Below are 13876 nucleotides of genomic sequence, written 5' to 3'. Positions count from 1 at the left end.
TGCTATAGAGTGAATCTATCCATGTATCTATGGGTCACTCAGCTATTGCTTTTAAAGTGGTCATAAAATAAAATTATTTGATCTTAACAGTGAGTAGTAATCACATAATATTTTGGATGTATATGAGGACAACCTGAAGAATGTACCCACCTGTAGGTCACCCTCAATATAACTCAATATTGTCTGGTTCACGTAGGCACGGTTTGGCTGCCCTGGCTATGCCCGGTCATTGCAAACCGATGGATGTGTCACTGAGCTGGTCTGCTTATGGGAGGTTCCGCAGAATTAGAGAGAAATGGATGAACTTTGGTAGGACAGATGTCCGTGTATGGACAGTACATGCTTCAGCCTTTCCCAATATGTATGAATGGAGGGGCAGGGGATGGAGATGGATATAATTTAAATTGCCATATATATGGATAGTATATCTTGAAAAATCTATGTGCCTGTGTGTGCAATAGAAATATGACTTAACACGGTGTGCGACATGCATCTGTGCTTTTAGTGAAATATCCCATGCGATCACATTCGGCCCATTTAATTATTTGCATGCTGTGTAATGTGTCACATTCACTGTTTAGTGCTCTAAATATTACACAGGTGTACACCTGTCTCGTAAATACCCTAGGGTAGTGTGCCTGTTCCTAGGGCAGGGACAGGTAACAGACAGCCCCAAAATGGGTACTAAGGTGCCTAATATGCTGAATAGGACCGTAGTAGATATGGGCCCCAATATCCTGTGGGGACTTATGTGCACGAACAATAAGGACTAACAGCTACACTTACAGTACTCCAATAGTGTGTACCATATGTGGGCAAATATGCAAAAATTTACACTCTATAGAGCAGTAAAATGTTAGTCACTTGAGTGTGTATAGTACCCTGTGATGGCAATATAAACCTGAATGTCACAAGAAAGGCATCTGCCTCTATACAACACCTATGTCAAAGGCAATTATGAAATAAATGCAAAAAATGAAAGTAAAGCTGGTGCCTAGGCAGTAGCCCTCTGTGGAGAAAAAGACAGATATGCAAACCAAGTGTCTAAATCCGGCACCTGCAAAAACAAATCAAATTAAATTGCAAATCTCTATAATAAGAGATAAATCATGAGTCCGTGCATTAATGGATGGATTCCAGATGCAGTAGCAATCTATGGGCTGCTGCCCCCTGTGGGAGAAAACCAGCACTACTAGTACAATATATGATCCAGTAGATATAAACTATCAATAATGTCCGTAGTCCTTGGATTTAAGGAGAAAAATGCTTGCAACTATAGTTCAACCATGGCCACTAGACCATAATTCAAACTGTCAGAAACATATAAAAATTCTTGGAGAAGCAGTTGGAGTCCAGCAGGCAAGTTAGGTGTGAAAGGGGTGCTCCTACTAATCAATGCGACGTGGTCCCGGTGCTCCCCTCAGGGTTCCCCACTCACCAGATATAGGTCCACTCTTGGGGTGGTATGCATATATCAAAGGCTCCTGTAGCCGCTGCTCCGCTCTGCTGCTTGCTCTTTTCTCCAGATGGATTTTATACTGCAAACTGTCCAAAACGTCCGGCTTCCTTGATTCCTCAATAAAGAAACAAACCCGGGGGGCTCTGATAGTGTGATATAGTATGACACCGTAAAACTTAACACAAGTTTGTTTATTCAAAAACACATATGTGTCCTATCCTGCAGTAGGACAAGCCGCTACATGCAGGAGATTAAAAATAGTGACAATGTCCACACTGAACTCCACGAGTAGAGTGCGCAGGCAGAATATGCAAATAAAATATATTAAATAAAAAGGCTACAAATAAAAATAAAAATAAAAATAAAATGGTAGCGTACAGAAGATGGTCTAAAAAATGTGCAAAAAGCGAAACACTGATATCTGCTACTAGCCGGCGTGTAACAACACTGCCTGGCTCGGATCAGTGACAAGCGTGTGTTTCCTCGGTGGTGGCGTGCATTCCAGCCAAAACCACCTGACGCTGACCCGGAAGTGAAGTCCCCACAGGATATTGGGGCCCATATCTACTACGGTCCTATTCAGCATATTAGGCACCTTAGTACCCATTTTGGGGCTGTCTGTTAGTGATTGAAAGTTGATTTGGAGATTTGGTCAGTATCAATGGTGTCTTCAATGCTGAGAAATACAGGCAGATACTTATCAATCATGCAATACCATCAGGGAGGCATGTGATTGGCCCCAAATGTATTCTGCAGAAGGATAATGACCATTAAATACACAACCAATGTCATTAAGGACTATCTTCAGAGTAAAGAAGAACAAGTATTCCTGGGAGTGATGATCCCCACAGAGCCCTGATATTAAGATCATGAAGTCTGTCTGAGATTACATGAAGAGACAGAAGGATTTTAGGCAGCCTACATCCACATGAGATCTGTGATTAGTTCTCCAAGATGTTTGGAACAATGTACCTGCCAAGTTCCTTCAAAAACTGTGTGCAAGCCTACCTTGAAGGACTGAAGCTGTTTTGGGGGGAAAGGGTGGTCACACAGCATTTTTTCACACCTGCCTAAAACTTTTGTAAATTACTATATAATTTAGGCCTGTTTTTACAAAGACCTAGGAATCAAACACAAATGTTTGCAGGCACTTTAGGGCTGATTTGGAAATTCCTACAGTAGGTCAGATTATTGTCCATGTATTCTAAAAGCAACTTGATGTACATAATTGTAACGGCACCCCAAATGGGACAGGGGTTAAAGCCGTGTAGGATATTCCATTCCCAAACACAAGGCAGCTACCGACACTCCACAATCCGGCAAACAAGACCCCAAATAATAATTCTTCCTAATAACGAGACACAGTTGTTAGGTTTCCAGCAGGTCTGACAATATTTATTGAGAAAGCAGGCTCTTATATACACAAAAGGAATAATGCAGTAACCAAATGGACAATGACCAAACTTCACCCACAACATCACACAATGGTTCCTAACGAGCCCCCCCATACACATCATCCTTAATACATCTTTTAGCAGACATCCTGACTCCGGGCCCTGACCTAATTTACATGAGCTAATCAACTACAGCTGATGACTCAGACGCCTGACCTTTAGGCAGTCTGTTAACTTGCAATACACATTATCACAGTAGCAGACTTAATTACCACAATAGACAATAGAATGCAATCACACCCCGCCTCATCACAGCAAGCTTTATAGTACACTACAGCCAACACACAATATATATACAATATATACAATGTATACCGCATTAAATGTGACTAGCACAGACCATAGTGGGGTTCTCATTCACCCTGTGCCCCTATTAGAGACACAGGGTGATCTACACAAAAAGAGGCATCGGGGAAGCTGAAACAGGAGTATCTCATACTTTCTAAGAGCTTCTGGGTCCCACAGGCCTTTCCGTAACAATAATTAATAAAAATAAAGTTATGTTTTGACTTTGTCAAAAATATATTTTCTGTAATTTCTCTCTGGTTTAATGATAATAATGTAACATTTAGGAAAAAATATACAGCCTAACAATCCAGCACTGGAGGCCAGTATGGCAAATATCTCCACAGCCACCATGTATTTCCCTCTGGTGCTTAGATAAGCCGGGATCATGGCAATCCAGACACTGCAGAACACCAGCATGCTGAAGGTGATGTACTTGGCCTCATTAAAACTGTCCGGTAATGTCCTGGCTAAAAATGCAATAATGAAACTCACAGCTGCCAGAAGCCCCGTATAACCCAACATAGAGTAGAAGCCGATAACTGACCCTTCATTACACTGAATGATGATCTTCCCAGGATAGGAGTGCATGTCATACTCTTGGTAGGGAGGAGACACTGACAGCCAAATAACACAGATCACAACTTGGACAGAGGAGCCAATTATGACAACATAATTAGAAGTCTTCTCTCCCACCCACTTCTTCCAGTAGCTTCCGGGTTTAGAGGCTCTGAAAGCAATGCAGACTATGATAGTCTTGGCCAGAATTGAAGAGACAGCGATGGAGAAGAAGATCCCAAATGATATTTGTCTCAGCATGCAGGTTATATCCACAGGACGTCCGAGGAAGAAGAAGACACAGAGGAAGCTCAGCAAGATGGCGGTCAGGAGGATGAAGCTCACCGTCCGGTTATTGGCTTTCACAATTGGAGTGTCCCGGAGTAGAATAAATAAAGTCAATATATAGACAGTTACAGCGGAACATAATATAGATATAACATAATAAGCTAGAGCCATGATATTTGTCTCGTAGGAGAGATAGTCATATCCTTTGGGAATACAGTTTCTCCCATCTGGCCACTGGTCATCAGGACATTTGTAGCACGTCTCACTGTCTGTGGAAGATTTTTTTTTTAGAAATTACACAATTATTAACTGATTAAAAGATCATAATATGATATACACAGGTTGGCCATATGATTTAGATCAGTGTTTCTCAAATCCAGTCCTCAAGGTACCCCAACATGTCATGTTTTCAGGATTTCCCTCAGATGAAATGGCTGTGGTAAAACAGGCAGGGAAACCGATCAAATCACCTGTGCAAAATAATGGAAAGCCTGAAAATCTGACCTGTTAGGGCCGCCTTGAGGACTGGAGTTGAGAAACACTGATTTAGATCAATGACAGGTAGGGTTCCACTGATGCCACTTTTTTAAGACCAAGTACAAGTACCGATACTTTTTTGAAGTACTCGCTAATACCGATTACAGATACTTTTTTTATGTCATGTGACAGTGACACTAATATGCAGCACTAATGGGAACTAATAGGTGGCACTGATGGGCACTGACGAGGCGTGGACTGTGTCAGTCGTTTTTTTATTTTTGTTTTATTTTTTACAGTTATTTTATTATTTTTTGGAATTCATATACTGTATTTTTTATATTGTTTACAATGCTTTCCTTTTTGGGAAGGTGAGGGCAGTGAATAGTGTCAGTGTTTTTTTTTTTTACAATTCAGCTTTTAAATATTGGAGGGGTGGCTTTGGTGAGATATCAGGGCTGGCTGTCTACAACCTGTAGAGCTTGTGAATAAACTATGATGCCTTGTACACATGATGTTTTTTTTACGACAAGAAAACTGACATTTTTTATATTGGTCATGAAAACCGGTCGTGTGTATGCTCCCTAGCAGTTTTCTCGACAAAGCCCGCAAAAATATTGAAACCAGCTCTCTTTTTTCTCGCTTTTTTTCCCCCGTCAGTTTTTTTTCTCATTGCAAAAAACAGTTGTGTGTATGCTTTTCCAAAGGGGAAAAAACGTGCATGCTCAGAATTAAGAATGCAGCCCAAAAGCAGCCCAAAGCGTGGCACCATTTGAAAGGAACTTCCCCTTTATAGTCCCGTCGTACGTGTTGTACATCACCGCGCTTTGGTCTGACTTTTTTTGCATGAACGTGTGTATGCAAGTCAGGCTGGAGAGGAATCACGTCGGGAAAAACGTCATGTGTACGAGGCATCAGGCTCATCAGGGACCTTGCAGTCCATTCAGAACTACCAGCTATCAGCTGCAGAGGTAACTTGTAGTTCAAGTCATTCACAGGAAACTGTGAATGAATGATGCGGCTGTGTGGGTTACCTGTTTTATTGGAGAATTCCCCATCAGAACATGCCACACAGTGATAGCAACAAGCATGGATTCCTCCAGTTGGACTTTTCCTGTATCCTGGAAGACATGGATCATTGCAACGAGCCTGGGGAAACTGAAAGAAAAATGTTTTTTTAGGCAGGAACCGGCAAGTCCTTCAGCAAATGTGCAGAAATAAGAGTATTTTCTATGCACTAAAACAACACAGTACAGTGCCTTGAAAAAGTATTCACACCCCTTGCAATTTTTGTCATGTTACAACCAAAAACGTAAATGTATTATTTGGGATTTTATGTGAAAGACCAGTGATGGCAAACATTGGCACTCCAGATGTTTTGGAACTCGATTTCCCATGATGCTCATGCACTCTGCAGTGTAGTTCAGCATCATGGGAAATGTAGTTCCAAAAAATCTTGGATGCCAAGGTTCGCCATCACTGTGATAGACCAACACAAAGTGACATATAATTGTGAAGTGGAAGGAAAATGATAAATATTTTTTATGTTTTTTTTTCAGAAATAAATATGTGAAAAGTGTGGTGTGCATTTGTATTTGACCCCCTTTACTCTGATACCCCTAACTAAAATCTAGTGGAAATAATTGCCTTCAGAAGTCAACCCAAATGGTAAATAGAGTTCACCTGTGTGTCATTTAATCTCAGTATAAATACAGCTGTTCTTTGAACAAAGCCAAGGAACACACCAGACAGGTCAGGGATAATATTGCAGAGCCAAATACAGGGCAATCTTAGAAGAAAACCTGTTATGCCTCGTGTACGCACTGCCAGACTTCCAACGGGGTCACGCAGACTTTTGCACGGTCAAACGTACGACTGTGTGTACGAGGCATGAGAGTCTGCAAAACACTGGAGAATGAGGCAGAGGTTCACCTTCAAGCAGGACAACGACCCTAAACATACAGCCAAAGCTACAATGGAATGGTTTAGATCAAAGTATATTCATGTGTTAGAATGGCCCATTCACTGTCCAGACCTAAATCACATTGAGAATCTGTGGCAAGACTTGAAAATTGCTGTTCACAGACGCTCTCCATCCAGTCTGACAGAGCTTGAGCTATTTTGAAAATAAGATTGGACAACATGTCCCTCTCTAGATGTACAAAGCTGGTAGAGACATCCCCAAAAAGACTTGCAGCTGTAATTGCAGTGAAAGGTGGTTCTACAAAGTATTAACTCAGAGGGGCGCTATACAAATGTCCCCCCACACTTTTCACATGTTTATTTGTAAAAAATAAATAAAACCATTTATAATTTTCCTTCCACTTCACAGTTATGTGCCACTTTGTGTTGGTCTATCACATAAAATCCCAATAAAATACATTTATTGTAGTTACCCTCTGACCGAGAGAGATGTGGATCACATAAACACGCGACAAGACTTACAACATAAATAGACCTGAAGTGTGCCTTGGTGGGCTGGTCAGTATGCCAAGAAAAGGGGGCAAAATACTCAGATAGGGAAATAGCTTTTATTGATTTCTTGTGTTTATTGAGCCAGCTTGGTAAAGGCTTGTTCCATTTCTTCCTGAGGATTTGGGATGTATGTGGCAAAACAAGGAGACTTCCATCAGCCTGGTATTTTGATTACATGGTCTGGTACTCCCTGTTGGGAGGCAGCTGAGGCTGCTCTAATTCAGAAAGAATGTCCAGAGAACTGACTGGGGTTTGAAGCCCAAGTTACTTAGGAGGATTCTGACATGCTTGACACACTGGCTGCCACTTAGGGAGCTGGTTTAGAAAGGGTAGCAACAAGCTACCATCAGATTGGCTGGGTAGATGGAGCAGTAGTCGGTCAAGCACCGTCACTGGGCGTCAGGCGTTGTTTGTCTGAAACAGGTTGATATCAACCCCCAGGGCTGGTTTGTTGCGTTTGCAGACTGTGAGAGTGTAGTGGTTCGAAAGCGAGTCGGGTGGCGTCGGAGCAGTGTCTGACTCCTGGAGCTGCTGACCGTAAATTCACTAGGTCGTAGGGAACTGTAGAAACCCTGGTAGATGGCTGTTTGGGTGACTAGGCTGGGCAAAGCCCTAAACAGGGAACATGTAAGTCCCCATACACACGACCGAGTTTCTCGGCAGAATTCAGCCAGAAACTTGGTCCGAGCCGTATTCTGCCGAGAAACTCAGTCGTGTGTACACTTTTCAGCGAGGAAGCCGACGAGGAACTCGTCGGGCCAAAGAGAGAACATGTTCTCTATTTTCTCGTTAGTCAATGGGAAAAGTCGGCCTGCCGAGATCCTCGGCGGCTTCAACACTGAACTCGACGAGGAACTCAATGTGTTTGGCACGTCGCGTTCCTCGGTCATGTGTACTGGGCCTAAGGATTTCAGACATGCCCCTAAAGAGGGCACTCTTGAAAGGTAGGTGCTTGCCACTGACTACAGGTTGGTGCTTGTATGCCCTGTAGATAGGACTTGACTGCATGGGCTCGAGAATACTGACGGTTTACTGGTGTCCTGCAGGAACAGGAAATGCTGTAAGCCATCTAGATATGGCGTGATAGTATTGTGAGAAAGGGTCAGCTGTGTGTGGCAATATGATATGAAGGCTAGGACGAGTCTAACGTTGCCTATTACTGCTCCAGGGCAAGGGGCCAAAAATGTTGCGCTTAGTGTTCCAAGCAGTGCGATAGGCCTTCAGTGTGTTGCGTGCCAAGGAGTGGTTAATTATTTTTTTTTTTTCCCATTTCAGACTCCACCGACCACGAGACTTGCTCACAATCAAATTGCTTGTTATGTCTCTATCTAGGCTTCGCATCATTTATGGGTACTTTTTTTTTTTTTTAATATATAATTTATACTTTATAAAGCTCCATATATAACAGGGAAACAGTATGTATTTTGTTTCCTTATACAGAGCTTTAAACTTTTCTTCCTTAATTATTGTATCCCTTCCCCCGTCTCCTTCCTGCACCCCTCCTACCCCTCCCCCCCGGGACTCCAGTTACCTTTCTGTCTTATCTGGTCAATTTTATTTACTATCTTATTATATATATTTTTTTTTTTTTGTATTGTAACAGTCCTTAAGGGCATGAGACAAAGTCTTATAAGGTCCTATGCACCCATCAAATCCGCAAACGTCACTGAATGTTTAAACTTTATCCATTTGGACCAGGTCTCTTCATATTCCTCTAGGCCATCTGTATCCAAAAACCTTAAAAATTCTAAATTTTGAATGAGGTTTATTTTGTTGAACCATTCACTAATGGAGGGACTTTCCCTGTCTTGCCAATGACTGGCTATCAGGCTTTTAGCAGTTGTTAACAGATGTGGTAGTAGACTTTTCTGATATAGTTTATTTGGTACTCTGATCCTCTGATGCAGGCATCCCCAAGGATGCCTGCAAGGAGTGGTTAATAAGCTGGGTTGCGTTGGTGAGATGCGACTTCAGTCCATCGTCAGCAATGACCAGGGTGAAACAGGGAAAGTTGTTGGGTCGGCTCCAGGCTCTTGCTGGAAAAACAAAGTAAGGTTAAAATGGGAAAGCGCATCAGCTGCGATTTTGCATTTGCCTGGAATGACAGCCTCACGAGCCTGCGCAGGAAGGATGTGATGGGGAGTGACTTAGATCTACCTTAATTGTTGATGTCGGCTGTGGCCTGGTTGTCTGTGGTGAAGAACACTGTCTGTCCTGTTCAAGTCTGGCCCCAGACCTCGGCAGCTGCCACAATGGGGTACAGCACAAGGTGTATTGAAGACTGGGTGAAGCAAAATTGTAAGAGAATATCTGGGGGCCAAGTTTTGGAGTACCAGTGGTGGCTGAAAAATGTCCGCAAAAGCCTGTGGTGGTTTGGCTGACACTGCCGGGATGAAGATTGAAATGCTGTTCTATCAGGTGGGGAAGTTGTCCCACATAGCTTGGACTGCATCTTGCATTGGTGTGAGAAAATAAAGACAATACACAGGTGCTCAACTAGATGATATACATGCACTCGCTGACCAACGAGCGCTCGCAGACCAACGTGCGCTTGCTGACCAACGTGCGCTCGCAGACCAACGTGCGCTCGCAGACCAACGTGCGCTTGCAGAGCAACGTGCACCTGCAGACCAACGTGCACTCGCTGGTGCTGGATGGAAACCTGAACTAACCTCAGGGAAAAAGACAGAGAAAAGATGAGTGGCCCACGTGCCACTGAAGATGAATGGCCAACTGGGTGCCACTGTGTGTTTGTGTGGCTGATTGTTTGTCACCGAGATGTGTTTGCAAGTTTAGTTTGTATTCGGGTTTGCACATAGGTGCGTGCCGCAAAGTGTTTTATACTACTGCAGACAATATTGTGTGGTTGCAAGGGTGTCACCGAGTGTCAGTTTGCTGGGACGATATTTTTTGGTTGCAGGGGCCTCGATGAGTATGAATGTCTGTTTTGAGATGGCATTGTGTGGTTGCAAGGGCCTCAGTCTGGTTTTCTGAGACGGTATTGCGTGGTTGCAAGGTTCTCAGTCTGGTTTGCTGAGACGGTATTGCATGGGTGCAAGGGTCTCAGTCTGGTTTTCTGAGACGATATTGTGTGGTTGCAAAGGTTTCGATGATTATGAGGTTTGTTTTGAGATGGCATTGTGTGGTTGCAAGGGTCTCAACAAGTGAGGGGTTGCTGAGACGATGTTGCTTTTTGCAATAGTCTCAAATGAGTGTCAGGCCACTGAGACGACTTTGTATGACTGCAAGGGTCTGAACGGGTGTCAGGTTGCTGAGATGATTTGCATGGTTGCAAGGTCTCAATCAATAAGAATTGGGTTACTGAGAAAGGATAGAAACATCTGGTTTGTTTGTTTGTTTTAAGCGAGCAGTATAATGTAGAAGGACAACGTCCGTTTGATTCGTAGGTTCCGTAGGGGCCACTAACGAACAATATGGGAGACAACAAATGGTAGCAAATTGATAGGACATAAAGAATGTAATAACAAATCTTGCTTGCGACAGTGGGCCATGTGAGTGAGTTTCAGGCAGACTGTGGCTGGAGTGAAACATATCTGGAAGGTGTAGCATGATGCTGTGCATGGGGCAAAACAAAGAGGTTTGGTGTAGAAAATAGAACGCGAGAAGTGCGTACAAATAACTTGTAAGCTCCACTGCGGGAACCGAACATTTGACATGACAAACAAGGTAACAAATCCTACCTGGGACAGTGAACGTGCGACTGGGTTTGCTTTGGACTGGAGTGGATCCGAAGAGTGTGGTGTGGCGCCATGCATGACGCACACGCAATAACTTTGGTAAATAAATGAGAGAGAAGAACCGTGTACAAACAATTTGTAAGTTCCGCTGCGGGAACTAAAACACACGGCATGGGGTAAACAACGAATGGCAACGGTAGGAAGTATGCAATGTATCTGATACAAATCGGTTATAAAGAGAAATGACTGATACAAAACGGTTGTAAAATGCATGTAATGAATCCGATACGAATCGGTAGTAAGGAGTATTGAACAAATCTGATACGAATTGGTTGTAGAGTGTATGCTACCCCTTGCTTTGAAACCAAACACCTACCAACCACCCATCCCCCCAGGCGAATCAAGTGCAAACAAGGCACCAGGTGGGTCCAATTACCACCTCAATCTGCCAAAGAACCCATACGAACAATACATGCTAATCTCCAAATGGATGAGACAGCAACCATGGACAGTGAATTTTAAAACCAGTGAAGCCTGTGGCGAGTGATATCAGACAATGACCAACAGTGGCTCAGAGGCTTGGATTTACAAATGAATCATATGTTTGGCAGGAAGAAGTTACAAATGTACCAAGTCTGAGCCGAATGATGTTGGAACATGAGCAACAATAACTCAGAGGCAGGTTTTTTTACAAAAGGGATGCAGGATAGGAAGCATAACGAATTGCAAGATTGCACATGATAGGAAAAGGTTTGAATACTACCTGCGACAGTAAGCGTGAACCGCCAATGAAGACCATGAACAGAGAAGCCGCAATGTGCTTGCAATGTCAAATGAGATTGAATGCGCAGACTCACGGACATGAGGTGAGCTGGGAAGAGTCGGCCCAGTGATGTGTAGTACCGCACACTGAACCGACAAAGAGAATGTGTGAGTGGGCTGCTTAAATACCCTCCTGGCTCCTCCCATAAACTCAGGCCACCATACTGGCCTTCTTATTTATGTTTTTAGTTGGTAAGGTGGATGAGTCTTGCAGCAGCATTACTGATGAATTGAAGGGGGGATAGTCTATGTCATAGGTCTTCAAACTATGGCCCTCCAGTTGTTCAAGAACTACAATTCCCATCATGCCTAGTCATGTCTGTGAATGTCAGAGTTTTACAATGCCTCATGGGATTTTTAGCTCCGCAACAGTTGGAGGGCCATAGTTTGAGGATCCCTGGTCTATGTAAAGGTAAGCCAATGAGGAGGGAGTTGCAGTAGTTCAGGTGAGAGATGACTGGGGAGTGAATTAGAAGCTTGGTGGTGTCCATAACTGTCACAGACTTTGGGCTGCAGGGGAACCATTCCCTGGAGAACTCTGGGCCATATTCTCAGAAGAGTTACGGCGGAGTATCTCAGGAAACTCAGTCGTATCTCTCTTTTTTGACCCGCTTATCTATGCGAGTGATTCCTAGAATCATTTTCGCATAGATACGCTGTAGATCCGACAGGTGTAAGTCACTTACACTGTCAGATCTTAAATGTAATTCGCGGCCGGCCGCTAGGTGGCGTTTACGTTCAGGTCTCATTTGTTTATGCAAATGAGCCTGATACACCGATTCACAAACGAAATTGCGTCGCGTAACCATCGCTTATGTCGTTTGCGTAAGCGTAAGGTTACCCCTGCTATATGAGGGGTAACCTTACGCCATTCCCACGTATGCCATGTTAAGTATGGCGTCGGGTCCGCGTCGTCTTTTCCCGTCGGGTACGTCGTTTTCCTAAGTCGTTCTTGAATACGACTTTACGTCAATGACACACACGTCAGCGTCATTGACGTTTTCCGCCGAGAACTGGAGCATGCACACTGGGCTATTTTTAGCCCGGCGCATGCGCAGTTCGATCGGAACGGGGGCGTGCTTAATTTAAATATAAGCCACCCCCTTTGAAATACGCGGGGATACGCCGGGCCTTTTACACTACGCCTCCGCAATCTACGGAGCAAGTGCTTGAGGAATATGGCACTTGCTCCAGTAAGTTGCTGCGGCGTAGTGTAAATAGCTTGCGCGAGGCCGCCGCAGATTATTGGAGAATCTGGCCCTCTGTGTTTAAGTGTTTTCTTAAAGGTGTTGTAAAGGTTATTTTTTTTTTTTTTTTAAATAACAAACATTTCATACTTGCCTCCACTGTGCAGTTTGTTTTGCACAGAGTGGCCCCGATCCTCCTATTCTGGGGTCCCTCGGCGGTGCCCTCCCAAGGGGGTTAGCTTGCGGGCGTGCTCCCATGTGATACAGTGGCGGCCATAGCTGCCATGTGTATCACTCGGCCCCACAGCGCCATTAATTTGATTTGCAGCAGCGGGAGACAATGGCTCCAAAGAGCTGTCGAAGGACACCAGAAACAAAATTGTAGACCTGCACCAGGCTGGGAAGACTGAATCTGCAATAGGTGTGAAGAAATCAACTGTGGGAGTAATAATTAGAAAATGGAAGACATACAAGACCACTGATAATCTCCCTCGATCTGGGGCTCCACGCAAGATCTCACCCCGTGGGGTCAAAATGATCACAAGAACGGTGAGAAAAAATCCCAGAACCACGTGGGGGGGACCTAGTGAATGACCTGCAGAGAGCTGGGACCAACCTAACAAAGGCTACCATCAGTAACACACTATGCCGCCAGGGACTGAGATCCTGCAGTGCCAGATGTGTCCCCCTGCTTAAGCCAGTACATGTCCTGCCCCGTCTAAGGTTTGCTAGAGAGCATTTGGATGATCCAGAAGAGGATTGGGAGAATGTCATAAGGTCAGATGAAACCAAAGTACAGCTGTTTGGTAGAAACACAACTCGTCGTGTTTGAGGGAGAGAGAATGCTTAGTTGCAACCAAAGAACACTATACCTACTGTGAAGCATGGGGGTGGCAACATCATGCTTAGAGGCTGTTTCTCTGCAAAGGGAACAGGACGACTGATCCGTGGACATGAAAGGATGAATGGTGCCATGTAACGTGAGATTTTGAGTGTAAACCTCCTCCCATCAGCAAGGGCATTGAAGATGAAACGTGGCTGGGTCTTTCAGCATGACAATGATCCCAAACACACCACCCGGGCAACGAAGGAGTGTCTTCGTAAGAAGCATTTCAAGGTCCTGGAGTGGCCTAGCCAGTGTCCAGAACTCAAATCCATAGAAAATCTTTGGAG

The 13876-nt window shown here is 44.0% G+C and overlaps 1 protein-coding gene across 1 annotated transcript in view; it reads right to left on the bottom strand.

Annotated features, from left to right (window-relative positions):
• Positions 1-3411: 3411 nt before the first annotated feature.
• Positions 3412-13876, bottom strand: part of LOC120926011 (vomeronasal type-2 receptor 26-like) — a 53347-nt gene continuing 42882 nt past the window's right edge. The window contains exons 4-5 of the mRNA XM_040336068.1: positions 5556-5670; positions 3412-4313 (exon numbers count right to left, since the gene is read on the bottom strand). Of these exons, the coding sequence (XP_040192002.1) occupies positions 3412-4313; positions 5556-5670 (1017 nt within the window). The remainder of the gene's footprint in view (positions 4314-5555; positions 5671-13876) is intronic.

Source organism: Rana temporaria, chromosome 1 (genome assembly GCF_905171775.1).
Source record: "Rana temporaria chromosome 1, aRanTem1.1, whole genome shotgun sequence".
Classification (NCBI taxonomy): Eukaryota; Metazoa; Chordata; class Amphibia; order Anura; family Ranidae; genus Rana; species Rana temporaria.
Note: the sequence above shows the minus strand (reverse complement) of the source record. Positions and strands in the feature narration are given on the sequence as shown.